Below are 16,379 nucleotides of genomic sequence, written 5' to 3'. Positions count from 1 at the left end.
CAGTGGGTGGGGACCTGGTGCCCTGCAGTGGGTGGGGACATTGTGCCCTGCAGTGAGTGGGGACCTAGTGCCCTGCAGTGAGTGGGGACCTAGTGCCCTGCAGTGGGTGGGGATGTTGTGCCCTGCAGCGGATGGGGAACTTAGTGCCCTGCAGTGAGTGGAGAACCTAGTGCCCTGCAGTAGGTGGAGAACCTAGTGCCCTGCAGTGGGTGGGGGACCCAGTGTCCTGCAGCGGGTGGGGGACCCAGTGTCCTGCAGCAGGTGGGGGACCCAGTGTCCTGCAGCAGGTGGGGGACCCAGTATCCTGGTGGATGGGGGACCCAGTGTCCTGCGGTGGGTGGGGGACCCAGTGCCCTGCGGTGGGGGGTGGGGGGGACCCAGTGTCCTGCGGTGAGAGGGGACCCAGTGCCCTGCGGTGGGGGTGGGGGGACCCAGTGCCCTTCGGTGGGGGTGGGGGGGACCCAGTGCCCTGCGGTGGGGGTGGGGGGACCTAGTGCCCTGCGGAGGGGGTGGGGGGACCCAGTGCCCTGCAGTGGGGGTGGGGGGGACCCATTGCCCTGTGGTGGGGGTGGGGGGGACCCAGTGTCCTGCAGTGGGGGTGGGGGGGACCCAGTGCCCTGCGATGGGGGTGGGGGGACCCAGTGCCCTGCGGTGGGGGTGGGGGGGACCCAGTGCCCTGCGGTGGGGGTGGGGGGGACCCAGTGCCCTGCGATGGGGGTGGGGGGACCCAGTGCCCTGCGGTGGGGGTGGGGGGGACCCAGTGCCCTGCGGTGGGGGTGGGGGGGACCCAGTGCCCTGCGGTGGGGGTGGAGGGACCCAGTGTCCCGCGGTGAGAGGGGACCCAGTGCCCTGCGGTGGGGGGACCTAGTGCCCTGCGGAGGGGGTGGGGGGACCCAGTGCCCTGTGGTGGGGGTGGGGGGACCCAGTGTCCTGTGGTGAGAGGGGACCCAGTGCCCTGCGATGGGGGTGGGGGGGACCCAGTGCCCTGTGGTGGGGGTGGGGGGGACCCAGTGCCCTGCGGTGGGGGTGGGGGGGGACCCAGTGCCCTGCGGTGGGGGTGGGGGGGGACCCAGTGCCCTGCGGTGGGGGTGGGGGGGGACCCATTGCCCTGTGGTGGGGGTGGGGGGACCCAGTGCCCTGCGGTGGGGGGACCCAGTGCCCTGCGGTGGGGGTGGGGGGGGACCCAGTGCCCTGCGGTGGGGGTGGGGGGGGACCCATTGCCCTGTGGTGGGGGTGGGGGGGGACCCATTGCCCTGCGGTGGGCGGGGCCTGGTCTCCTGGCCCACTCTGGAGTCGGGGCGCTGAGGGCCCGCTCGCCTCCCCCCATCCCCCATCCCCCATCCCCCCATCCCCCATCCCCCATCCCCCGGGCATGAGGGGATGTGAAGCTGTCACCCGCCGTCCCGAACATCTCCTGGTGCGGCCGAGGGTCCGATTCTGCTTCTGAAACGCTGCGGCGAGAGGATTCTCCCTGTTAGAGGCGCTTTATAAATTCAGGTTGTTGTCCGGGGGGGGGGGGGGGGGGGGGGGGGGGGGGTGCCGAGCGCTCAATCCCATTCACCGTCAGGCGCTTCGTGGAAGCCACTTGATAGAGGATAAAAAAAAAAATAACCCCTCCCCCTCCCCCTTCAGCCGCCATCCCATCCAAACCCCGTCTCCAGGGCAACAACAATGGCAGGCCTGACGAGCCGATCCGGCCGCATCGATCGGCGATGTGATCGGGCGGGTGACCTCCCGGCGCTCAATTGGTCGCGTCTCGGAGTCCGGAGCCGGCGGCGGAAGACAACATGGCGGCTCGGGAGTGAGGGGCCGAGCGGCGGCGGCGGCGGCGGCGGCTCCGGGAACAGGGCCATGCCGGCTCGGCGGGATTGAGGGGAGGGGATCCGGGGAAAGAGAGAGAGAGAGAGAGAGAGACACACACGGAGAGACAATATCCGTTGGCGGTTTTTTTTTTTGGGGGGGGTCTGTGTGTGGCGGCGAGCCGGGATGTGCGACAGTTACGGGCGGGCCTTGCTGCGGGTGGCGGTGGCGCAGATCTGCCAGGCTTTGGGCTGGGACTCGGTGCAGGTCACGGCCTGCGACATCCTCACCGATGTGCTCAACAGGTACATCGAGCAGCTGACCCGGGGCTGCCATCGCTACAGCGAGCTGTGTGAGTACCCGAGCCCTATTTGTACAGACACACATACAAACACAACACACACACACACACACAGACAGCAATATACACACACACACTTAAACAGAATTACACATACACTTAAACAGAATTACACACACACTTAGACGGAATTACACACACACACAGACAGCAATATACACACATACACTTAAACAGAATTACACACACACACTTAGACAGCAATATACACACACACACTTAAACAGAATTACACACACACTTAGACAGAATTACACACACAAGCACACTAAGACAGCAATATACACACACACACTTAGACAGCAATACACACACACACTTAGACAGAATTACACACACACACTTAGACAGCAATATACACACACACACTTAGACAGAATTACACACACAAGCACACTTAGACAGCAATATACACACACACACTTAGACAGCAATATACACACACACACTTAGACAGCACTATACACACATACACTAAGACAGCAATATACACACACACACTTAGACAGAATTACACACACAAGCACACTTAGACAGCAATATACACACACACACAGACAGCAATATACACACATACACATAAACAGAATTACACACACACACTAAGACAGCAATATACACACACACACTTAGACAGAATTACACACACAAGCACACTTAGACAGCAATATACACACACACACAGACAGCAATATACACACATACACATAAACAGAATTACACACACACACTTAGACAGCAATATACACACAAGCACACTTAGACAGCAATTACACACACAGCACACTTAGACAGCAATATACACACACACACTTAGACAGCAATATACACACACACACACTTAGACAGCAATATACACACATACACTTAGACAGCAATATACACACACACACTTAGACAGCAATACACACACACACACAGACAGCAATATACACACATACACTTAAACAGAATTACACACACACACTTAGACAGCAATATACACACACACACACAGACAGCAATATACACACATACACTTAAACAGAATTACACACACACACTTAGACAGCAATATACACACACACACTTAGACAGAATTACACACACAAGCACACTTAGACAGCAATATATACACACACACACAGACAGCAATATACACACATACACATAAACAGAATTACACACACACACTTAGACAGCAATATACACACACACACACAGACAGCAATATACACACATACACTTAAACAGAATTACACACACATACTTAGACAGCAATATACACACACACACACAGACAGCAATATACACACATACACTTAAACAGAATTACACACACACACTTAGACAGCAATATACACACACACACACTTAGACAGCAATATACACACACACACTTAGACAGAATTAGACACACAAGTACACTTAGACAGCAATATACACACACACACAGACAGCAATATACACACATACACATAAACAGAATTACACACACACACTTAGACAGCAATATACACACACATACTTAGACAGAATTACACACACAAGCACACTTAGACAGCAATATATACACACACACTTAGACAGCAATATACACACACACACACTTAGACAGCAATATACACACATACACTTAAACAGAATTACACACACACACTTAGACAGCAATATACACACACACACTTAGACAGAATTACACACACAAGCACACTTAGACAGCAATATACACACACACACTTAGACAGCAATATACACACACACACACTTAGACAGCAATATACACACATACACTTAAACAGAATTACACACACACACTTAGACAGCAATATACACACACACACTTAGACAGAATTACACACACACTTAGACAGCAATATACACACACACTTAGACAGAATTACACACACACTTAGACAGCAATATACACACACACTTAGACAGAATTACACACACACTTAGACAGAATTACACACACACACACTTAGACAGCAATATACACACACACACTTAGACAGCAACATACACACACACACTTAGACAGCAATATACACACACACACTTAGACAGCAATATACACACACACACTTAGACAGCAATATACACACACACACTTAGACAGCACTATACACACACACACTTAGACAGAATTACACACACACTTAGACAGAATTACACACACACACACTTAGACAGCAATATACACACACACACTTAGACAGCAATATACACACACACACTTAGACAGCAATATACACACACACACTTAGACAGAATTACACACACAAGCACACTTAGACAGCAATATACACACACACACTTAGAATTACACACACACACTTAGACAGCAATATACACACACACACTTAGACAGAATTACACACACACACACATAGACAGAATTACACACACACACACACACACAGAATTACACACACACACACTTAGACAGAATTACACACACACACACAGTTAGACAGAATTACACACACACACAGTTAGACAGCAATATACACATACACACATAGACAGCATTATACACACACACACTTAGACAGAATTACACACACACACACTTAGACAGCAATATACACACACACTTAGACAGAATTACACACACATACACTTAGACAGCAATATACACACACACACTGAGACAGAATTACACACACACACACTTAGACAGCAGTATACACACACACTTAGACAGAATTACACACACACACTTAGACAGCAATATACACACACACTTAGACAGAATTACACACACACACACTTAGACAGCAATATACACACACACACACATAGACAGCAATATACACACACACACTTAGACAGCAATATACACACATACACTTAGAATTACATACACACACTTAGACAGCAATATACACACACACACTTAGACAGCAATATACACACACACTTAGACAGAATTACACACACACACTTAGACAGCAATATACACACACACACTTAGACAGCAATATACACACACACTTAGACAGCAATATACACACACACACTTAGACAGCAATATACACACATACACTTAGACAGAATTATACACACACACACTTAGCCAGCAATATATACACATTGACACACAGACAGAATTACACATACACATACACTTAGACAGCAATATACACACACACATAGACAGCAATATACACACACACTTAGACAGCGATATACACACACATAGACAGCAATATATACACACATAGACAGCGATACACACGCACACTTAGACAGCGATTCACACGCACACTCAGACAGCGATACACACGCACACTCAGACAGCGATACACACGCACACTCAGACAGCGATACACACGCACACTCAGACAGCGATACACACGCACACTCAGACAGCGATACACACGCACACTCAGACAGCGATACACACGCACACTCAGACAGCGATACACACGCACACTCAGACAGCGATACACACGCACACTCAGACAGCGATACACACGCACACTCAGACAGCGATCCACACGCACACTCCGACAGCGATCCACACGCACACTCCGACAGCGATCCACACGCACACTCCGACAGCGATCCACACGCACACTCCGACAGCGATCCACACGCACACTCCGACAGCGATCCACACGCACACTCCGACAGCGATCCACACGCACACTCCGACAGCGATCCACACGCACACTCCGACAGCGATCCACACGCACACTCCGACAGCGATCCACACGCACACTCCGACAGCGATCCACACGCACACTCCGACAGCGATCCACACGCACACTCCGACAGCGATCCACACGCACACTCCGACAGCGATACACACGCACACTCCGACAGCGATACACACGCACACTCCGACAGCGATACACACGCACACTCCGACAGCGATACACACGCACACTCCGACAGCGATACACACGCACACTCCGACAGCGATACACACGCACACTCCGACAGCGATACACACGCACACTCCGACAGCGATACACACGCACACTCCGACAGCGATACACACGCACACTCCGACAGCGATACACACGCACACTCCGACAGCGATACACACGCACACTCCGACAGCGATACACACGCACACTCCGACAGCGATACACACGCACACTCCGACAGCGATACACACGCACACTCCGACAGCGATACACACGCACACTCCGACAGCGATACACACGCACACTCCGACAGCGATACACACGCACACTCCGACAGCGATACACACGCACACTCCGACAGCGATACACACGCACACTCCGACAGCGATACACACGCACACTCCGACAGCGATACACACGCACACTCCGACAGCGATACACACGCACACTCCGACAGCGATACACACGCACACTCCGACAGCGATACACACGCACACTCCGACAGCGATACACACGCACACTCCGACAGCGATACACACGCACACTCCGACAGCGATACACACGCACACTCCGACAGCGATACACACGCACACTCCGACAGCGATACACACGCACACTCCGACAGCGATACACACGCACACTCCGACAGCGATACACACGCACACTCCGACAGCGATACACACGCACACTCCGACAGCGATACACACGCACACTCCGACAGCGATACACACGCACACTCCGACAGCGATACACACGCACACTCCGACAGCGATACACACGCACACTCCGACAGCGATACACACGCACACTCCGACAGCGATACACACGCACACTCCGACAGCGATACACACGCACACTCCGACAGCGATACACACGCACACTCCGACAGCGATACACACGCACACTCCGACAGCGATACACACGCACACTCCGACAGCGACACACACGCACACTCAGACAGCAACACGCACACTTAGACAGCAACACACACACTTAGACAGCAACACACACACACACACTTAGACAGCAACACATACACATAGACAGCAATACACACATACACATAGACAGCAATACACACATACACAGACACACTTAGAAAGCAATACACACATACACAGTGAACACACATACACAGTTAGACACATACATACACAGGCAGGCACACACACACTTAGACAGCAATACACACGTACACAGACACACAAATACACACACATCCTTAGACAGCCGCACACGCACGCACGCACGCACACCCCCACACACACACACACACACACACACACACACACACACAGCAAGAACTTCACTCACTCCAGGTTTTCCTCCCTCCCCGTATAAACACTTCACCAAACAGCCTCTGAGCAACAAACCTGCCTGACAGCCTGCATTTTATATTGTTGGCCTGTTTCCTCGGAGTTTAGAAGAATGAGAGGTAATCTAATTGAAACGTAGCAAATTCTTAATGGACTTGACAGGTTGTATGATGTTCCTCCTGCTCAGGGAATCTGGAACACGGAGCCTCAGTCTCAGAATGAGGGATCAGCCATTTAGGATTGACATGAGGAGAAATTTCTTCACTCAAAGGGTTTTGAATGTTTAGAATTCTCTAACCCAGGGTGCTCAGTCATTAAGTATGTTCAAGACTGAGGTTGATGGACTTTTGGGTATTAAGGGATATGGGGATAGTGCAGGAAGATGTAGCCGAGGAAGATCAACTGTGATCCTATTGAATGGTGGAGCAGGCTCAAAGGACTAAAAGGCCTATACCAGCTCCAATTTCTAATGATCTCATAAGCCTACTGGAGGTTTAGAATATGGACTGAGGATGAATACCAAAAAGACAAAAACAATGGTAGTTAGAAGTAATACATTAGAAGAAACTAGAATGGAGATTGAAGTGGATGGTGGAACAAGTAATTAACTTTGTCTATTTAGGACAAATGATAACAGAAGATGATAGATATGAGGCTGAAATTAGAAGAAAGATAGAGATAGCCAAAAGTAATTTTATGAAGATGAAGGATGTATTAACAACAAGAAAAAAACTCATAAGATGCTACATTCTATACACTTTGCTGTGTGCCTCAGAAAGCTGGACAATAAAGGTCTGCGGAAAAGATCGAGGCCTTTGAAATGTGAATGCTAAGATGTATGCTAAAATTTCCATTTACAAACAATAAGACTAATGACGAAGTGCTGGAAATTACAAGAACAAAAATAACTCTTCACAAGTGACATCCAGAAAAGAAAATGTCAGTATTTTGGCCATTTGACCAGAGCTGAGAAGCTACAGATATCTCTTCTACAGGAAGGCGGGTCGAGCTAGGTGTAGTTGGATGGCAGACCTCACAGAATGGTTGCAGACAACCTACAGTGGATGTGTGAGGATGGTAAAACAGATGAGTTTGAGATACCATGACTCCAGATCTCCTGGTAGGAGTAGCTACAAGCAGCTGCAGCAGGCATCACTGTAATTAATACTAACTTAACTTCCCTCTCTTCCCCATTATCATTTGAATCAGTTAAGCGGAATTGTTATGGGGAAAGAAATGAGAAATGACACAACCACGTCACCTCTGTACACAATTCCGTTCTCATCGTATTTGGTTTAAAAGTTCTGGAACTAACTACATTGACATCTCAGTGATATTTTGTCAGTGACATCAGCTTTAGAAAGGCTGCAAATGTCATGCCTCCATTAGTAAATTTTAAGCAGGTTATATTATATAACATTTATCTGGATAACAATATTTCATAACTACATGTTTAGTAGCCATGTAATTTTGAAAAGCATCTTGGTATTTTGAGCAAAGCATCTTGGGCTCATCAACTGTGATGTTTGGAATATCATGCTAGTTTAAAAACTCCCCAATTAAATAATTTTCCACTAAATTAATTGCATTTCAAAACACCACACAATATTGCAATGTTGCCTTTGGAAAGCTATAAAAGAACCTGTTCAAGAGGGATGTTTTATGTGTTTTCTTGATGACATGATCATAAATGTGTGATATCTGAGATGTTATAAGAGAGTGGGTGTCCTGTCTAAACACTTTCTGGTACAACATTCATGTACAAAACACTACATTGTAAATGCGCATAATTTTGTTGATGAATTTTGTAATTGTACATAAATTACTTAAGTATACATAAGTCTTGTATTTTACAGATGTTTTTTGAAATTTGTAATTGAGGTTTTGAGGACATTGGGTGGAGATGTTTTCAGCATTCAAAATGTCATAGGACTGTATCAGTATGTGGTAACCCTTGTAACCTCACTTCTAAGAACACGTTGCAATTTTGTTGCATTACGCAATAGTATTGAAAATCTGCGTCCAAATGTACAGATTTTGTGACTTTTATTTGCATTTTGTGTTTGCTGTAGACATGTTTCATTTTATACTAGGATTTGCTCATTAATATAATAGTGACCATGGTATAGATCTGAACAGCGGGGAGGCGATGGCATAGTGGTATTGTCGCTGACCTGTAATCCAGGGTAACGCGGGTGGAATTTGAATTCAATAAAAATCTGGAATTAAAAATTGCAATAATGACCATGAAACCATTGTCGACTAATGCCCCTTAGGAAAGTAAATCTATCATCCTTACCTGGCCTAAATGTGACTCCAGGCCTACTGCAGTGCCATCTGAACAAGGGCAGTTAGGGATGGGCAATAGATGCTGGCCTAGCCACTAATGTCCACATCCCATGAATGAATAAAAAAAAAACGTAGTCTTACTGATGTTCTGCTCAAGAAAGTTACCAACAACTATTGATTTTTAAACGCTCAGTACAGTGAATGATTTCAGCCTTTACATTTGCTTTACAAATTAATTTTAATAATTCTGCTAAAATCAGATTTAATTAATTAAAGCTTCCTTCAGCTTGCATTAACATGTGACACTCAGAAGTAACTTTTCCCACTCACCGAATTGAGGATTTTCTGCAATTTTCTCCCAGTTAATCAGTCCCATTCAAAAAAAATGTAAAAGGTTACAACAATGATTAATACTTTTTTTATGCCACCAATCAACTTAGTGTATTGTGGCTCAACAATTCCGAGGTTTTTGGCACAGCCACTGGAGGGTGCAAAATAGTGGCTTAGGGATGATTCTGGCTCCAAGTGTGTAAGTACTTGGCCTCAGCCTGGCATTTTTCTACAGTAGCAGAAGTGAGACTTGAAACTCAGGATAGGGTATCTCCATTGCAGTGATGTTGTTTATTTCAGGTCCTGTATGCTACAGCATTGTGCCATTAAAACGGTTAACCTATTTTGAAATATTTTTGTTGGATATTTTGAAGTGCTGATGACTTTGCTAGGAAATTAGCTGGGAGGCATTTCTGAAACTGATTGTAAACAGGGGTATTAGCTTCAGTAAATACAGCTACTAACCCAGCATACTTTTGCCATTTAATTTAAATAAACTATTTAAGTTCTCTGTGCTTTTCATTGCAAGACTCCCTGATCACATCATGAAAAGTCACTGGTTAAAACGCAATGAAAAAACAGAATGCGAAACCGTACAGTTTTTTTTAAGTCTGTATGTAGAAGCAGAACATCAGTAAGACTACATTTTATCCAGGAACTTTACCAATCGTATCAATCAAGAAAGTTCAAGATTCAATTTACAGTTCATGTGGGCCTCACCAAACCCAGCTTGCGATTTGGTCTAAGTGTCCCTGTATTGGGAAAATGAAAATCAGTCAAAGTTCATTCTCTTGATTTTTACCCAGTGACCTTTGGTAAAAGTGCACCCATGTGGACAGGATTGTGCTCTGCCATGATGTCCCTGTAATTAAAAGCACATCAGCATTCATTTTCTATACACAGTACGGATTAAGCATGATCTAATTAAATGGTGTACAGGCCCAAGAGTTTGAATGGCCACTCCTATTCCTGTGTTCTTATAACAAACGACCAAAGGACATTCATTGTCCATGAAATTGCATTTCAACAAAAGTCAGTACTTTCAAGAGAAAAGGGGAGGAAGTTGATGAGAGGAACAGCTAAGTTTTATGATTTATAAAAGAAATATGGATTGTGAGTATACCTGAAAGGGTATGGACAGAGCATTGATATAGATGTTGACAAGTGCATAGTAGTTCAGAAGATTGATTTTGCCATTTAAATAGCTGTGTAACCACTGATCATCAATCACTTCCACAAGCACTATAAATGCCTCTACTGTTTAAGTAATGTGCATGTTGAGAAAGTTTATTTAAAACGATACTTCATTCATCTTTTAAGTACCAAGTCTGTAGGAAAATGACTGGCAGCTTGTGAGGTTGGTGTGTTGGCCTGATTGAAAAAGGTTAATGGAGCTTTACCAGAATTTCATTGAGTTAACCTTTCTCTGGATTATTGTTTTGGTCCATTGCATGGCACAATTAGCTAAATTAGATTTGGTGTTAAATGCATGGGTATTATTTTACTTGTAAGAAAATCTGCAATTCTTTATAGTACTGCAGGAAGCATTTTCTCCACAGTAGGTTTCCTGTGTCAACAGTCTCTATTAAAATGTGTCAGAAGGTTTATAATTATTTGGCCATTATATTTAACAAATGTTCTCAGTATTTCATGGCACTTGTTCTGAAGACCTCATACGTATTTTTCTGTTATTTGTACAGATTGGATTTAAATATGTTTTTTACTAGTATGTCATAGTCTTTGAACTTTAGTGCTAATAGATGTGACTGCAATTCAAGATCAATTTTTTTTAATATTGCTATGATGAGTCATCTTGAAATTAATATTAAGGAATTTCCCTTAATGCCTTGTGATGAACCTTCCCATCTTAATTCCCAAGTAAAATGAATGCTGAATTTATATTTGCTATCTATATTTTAGGTTGCTGAAGCCCCATTCAGTATGGATGGGAACACTGTGAAAGTAGGAATCGCTGCTCTGTAATAGCATTATTAACTGTAATTAAATCTGCATGGTGTGTAAGGTGGCTGTTACAGTGATTTTTTTCCAAGCTCAAGTCCAGGTTTATATTTATTAGAGGACACAACAATAGTGGGGCTTCAAGCTCAACTTTCCAATAGCCTGGAGAGTTTTAGTGATTTGGATATATCAGACTGAGGAATTTCCAAATGCTATTTAAGTGGTTCTTGCCTAATATTGTTCCTGTTAATGCATTAATAATTAATAGTGGGTTGAAAAGATGTCTACCGCAGGTAGATTAGAATCAAAAATTGTCAGGTGAAACAGTGGATGAGGGTTAAGAACATAAGAAATAGGAGCAGGAATAGGCTAGGATTTTGACCCAGTGATAGTGAAGGAACAGCAATATTTTTCCAAATAAGGACAATGGGACTTGAAGAGGAATTTTCCAGAGGTGATGTTCTCATGCGGCTGCTGCCCTTGACCATCTAGGCAGTGGAGGTTGCGAGTTTGGAAGGTGCTGTCAAAGCAGCCTTAGTGAGCACTGCAATCTTGTATATGATATACACTGCTGCCACTGTGCATTGGTTGTGGAGGGTTGAATGCCCTGCATAACCCATATTCGCTTGTAGATCAATAATGTGTCTTAACTCAACCTTGAATATATCCAGTGACCCACTGCTCTCTGAGGTAGAGAATTCCAAAAATTAACAACCCTCTAAGAGAAGAAATTCCTCCTCATTTCCATTTTTAAAATGGGAGATACCTTATTCTGAAACTGTGCCCCCAGTTCTAAATTCTCCCACGAGAGAGAACATCTTCTTAGCATCTATCCTGTCAGGCCTTCTCAGGTTCTTCTATGTTTTAATAAGATCACCTCTCTTCTGAATTCCAAGGAGTATAAAAGCAAAAAAACTGTGGATGCTGGAAATCCAAAACAAAAACAAAAATACCTGGAAAAACTCAGCAGGTCAGGCAGCATCTGCAGAGAGGAACACAGTTAACTTTTCGAGTCCAAATGACTCTTCAACAGATCTGAGTAAAAATAGAAGAGAGTTGAAATATAAGCTGGTTTAAGGGGTGGTGGAACAAGTAGAGTTGGATAGAGGGCCAGTGATAGGTGGAGATAACCAAAAGATATCACAGACAAAAAGACAAAGAGGTGTTGAAGGTAGTGACATTATCTAAGGAATGTGCTAATTAAGGGTAGAAAGCAGGACGAGCAAGGTTCAGGTAGTCCTGGTGGGGTGGGGTGAAGGAATCGAAAAAGGCTAAAAGGTAGAGATAAAACAATGGTTGGAAATACATTTAAAAATAGTGGAAATAGGTGGGAAAAGAAAAATCCATATAAATTATTGGGGGGAAAATGGGGGATCGGAAAGGGGGTGGGGATGGAGGAGAGAGTTCATGATCTAAAATTGTTGAACTCAGTATTCAGTCCGGAAGGCTGTAAAGTGCCTAGTCGGAAGATGAGGTGCTGTTCCTCCAGTTTGCATTGAGCTTCACTGGAACAATGCAGCAGGCCAAGGACGGACATGTGGGCAGGAGAGCAGGACGGAGTGTTGAAATGGCAAGCGCCAGGGAGGTCTGGGTAATGCTTGCGGACAGACCGAAGGTGTTCTTCAAAGCGGTCACCCAGTCTGCGTTTGGTCTCTCCAATGTAGAGGAAACTGCATCGGGAGCAACGAATGCAGTAGACTAAATTGAGGGAAGTGCAAGTGAAATGCTGCTTCACTTGAAAGGAGTGTTTGGGCCCTTGAACGGTAAGGAGAGGGGAAATAAAGGGGCAGGTGTTGCACCTTCTGTGGTTGCATGGGAAGGTGCCATGGGAGGGGTTTGAGGTGTAGGGGGTGATGGAGGAGTGGACCAGGGTGTCTCGGAGGGAACGATCCCTGTGGAATGCCGCCGGGGTGGGGGGGGGCGGTGGTGGAGGATGAAATGAAGGGAAGATGTGTTTGGTAGTGGCATCATGCTGGAGTTGGCGGAAATGGCGGAGGATGATCCTTTGAATGTGGAGGCTGGCGGGGTGATAAGTGAGGACAATGGGGACCCTATCATGCTTCTGGGAGGGAGAGGAAGATGGGCCGGACATGCCCTTAACCGAGGTTTTCCACCTACGGTGGTTGACAGGGCCCTCAACCGTTTCCGGCCCATCTCCCGCGCATCTGCCCTCACACCTTCCTCTCCCTCCCAGAAACATGATAGGGTCCCCCTTGTCCTCACTTATCACGCCGCCAGCCTCCGCATTCAAAGGATCATCCTCTGCCATTTCCGCGAACTCCAGCATGATGCCACCACCAAATACATCTTCCCTTCATCCCCCTGCAGCATTCCGCAGGGATCGTTCCCTCCGAGACACCCTGGTCCACTCCTCCATCACCCCCTACACCTCAACCCCCTCCCATGGCACCTTCCCATGCCACCGCAGAAGGTGCAACACCTGCCCCTTTACTTCCCCTCTCCTCACCGTCCAAGGGCCTAAACACTCCTTTCAAGTGAAGCAGCATTTCACTTGCACTTCCCTCAATTTAGTCTACTGCATTCGTTGCTCCCAATGCGGTTTCCTCTACATTGGAGAGACCAAACGTAGACTGGGTGACCACTTTGCAGAACACCTTCGGTCTGTCCACAAGCATTACCCAGACCTCCCTGTTGATTGCCATTTCAACACTCCACCCTGCTCTCCTGCCCGTATGTCCGTCCTTGGCCTGCTGCATTGTTCCAGTGAAGCTCAATGCAAACTGGAGGAACAGCATCTCATCTTCCGACTAGGCACTTTACAGCCTTCCGGACTGAATATTGAGTTCAACAATTTTAGATCATGAACTCTTTCCTCCATCCCCACCCCCTTTCCGATCCCCCTTTTTTCCAATAATTTATATAAATTTTTCTTTTCCCACCTATTTCCATTATTTTAAATGTATTTCCATCCATTATTTTATCTCTACCTTTTAGCCTTTTTCGATTCCTTCACCCCACCCCACCCCCACCAGGACTATCTGTATAGTGCTTGTCTTGCTTTCTACCCTTAATTAGCACATTCCTTAGATAATATCACCACCTTCAACACCTCATTGTCCTTTTGTCTGTGATATCTTCTGGTTATCTCCACCTATCACTGGCCCCCTATCCAGCTCTATTTGACCCACCCCCCCCTTAAACCAGCTTATATTACACCTCTCTTCTATTTTTACTTAGTTCTGTTGAAGGGTCATTCAGACTCGAAATGTTAACTGTGTTCCTCTCCGCAGATGGTGCCAGACCTGCTGAGTCTTTCCAGGTATTTTTGTTTTTGTCCAAGGAGTATAAGCCTGATTTGTTCCTCGTAAGACAACACCTTCATCCCAGAAATGGGAGACCTTTAAAGAGGAGACAGTTCGGCTACAGCTTAGACACATTACCAAGAGGGAGAAAGGAAGAGTATTCAAAGCTAGAATTCCCTGGATGATGAAAGATATAGAGATTAAAGTGAAGCAGTAAAAAGAGGGTTATGATAAATGGCAGTTTTGCAATGTAGTCGAGTATCAAACATAAAATGTACAGAGGCAAGCTGAAGAAGGAAATAAGGACAAAGTGTGTGTGAGAATAGAAAGAGTTAACATAAAAGGTAACAAGTCTTTTATAGTATAAATATAGTAAATGGTAGTTAAAGGAAGAGTTGGACTGACAAGGGACCAAAAAGAAAATAATTTTGTAGAGGTTGGGTGGCATAGTTCTAAGTGAGTACAATGCATACATCTTCACTGAAGAAGACAGTGTTGCCAATATCATAGTAAAGGAGGTGGTAGTAGAGAAATTTAATGGGAAAATAGTAGGAGTAAGTGTTTAAAAGTATGAGTTAATAAATAAAAGCCAGCACTCTATCAAAACCCTTTATAATATCAGAAGTTTGAAATAATGAAGCTTAAAATTCCAAACTTTCAAAGAAGCTATTTTGAGTGCTTGTGTTATTGTAAGGCTGCATATGTTCAGGGTCACTGGCTATTTATTACTTTAAAAGGAATTTGTTTCAGTCAAATAATGTTTTTTGTTTGAATCAAAAATTAGAAAATTTTATAGCACAGCTAGCCATGGTAAGATCACCCTTCACAGAATGTATATGAACATATGAAAAATGCTGTACAGGAAAAGACCTACTGGTCCATACAGACTATCCCATATGGTTGTGACACCTAGTGGATCACAAAATATACATTTGCCATCCTACCCAGAGCCATGTGATCGCCAGGGAGAGGTGAAAAACCAGCTAGAAATCTAGACCAACTGAGGGGAGTGGGGGGAATCTGGAAAATTCCTCTCCAACCTCATTAGACGATCAAAGTTAGTCTAGGACATCACCCTGACCTGAATATTACAAGGGGCCTGCCTCTTGCCTGAAAAACAGAACCAGCCCTCGCTTGAAGAAATTAAATGAATTTAGCATTCACCAAATGAGATTGCAAGCTGTTCCACAGGTCCACTATT

General features: G+C 45.6%; 1 protein-coding gene across 3 annotated transcripts in view; it reads left to right on the top strand.

Annotated features, from left to right (window-relative positions):
• The first annotated feature begins 1,380 nt into the window (after positions 1-1,380).
• Positions 1,381-16,379, top strand: part of taf3 (TAF3 RNA polymerase II, TATA box binding protein (TBP)-associated facto) — a 189,546-nt gene continuing 174,547 nt past the window's right edge. The window contains exon 1 of one of the 3 annotated variants that reach the window (XM_041203605.1): positions 1,381-1,497. Coding sequence is in view for 1 of the 3 variants with exons in the window: in XM_041203604.1 (XP_041059538.1) it covers positions 1,987-2,152 (166 nt within the window). In the remaining 2 variants the exon portion in view is untranslated. Of the gene's footprint in view, positions 1,498-1,780; positions 2,153-16,379 lie in introns of those variants that run through there. The other 2 variants (XM_041203604.1, XM_041203606.1) reach the window with 2 other exon arrangements.

The sequence above is a fragment of the Carcharodon carcharias genome, chromosome 13, assembly GCF_017639515.1.
Source record: "Carcharodon carcharias isolate sCarCar2 chromosome 13, sCarCar2.pri, whole genome shotgun sequence".
Classification (NCBI taxonomy): domain Eukaryota; kingdom Metazoa; phylum Chordata; class Chondrichthyes; order Lamniformes; family Lamnidae; genus Carcharodon; species Carcharodon carcharias.
This window is presented reverse-complemented; position numbering and strand designations above follow the sequence as displayed.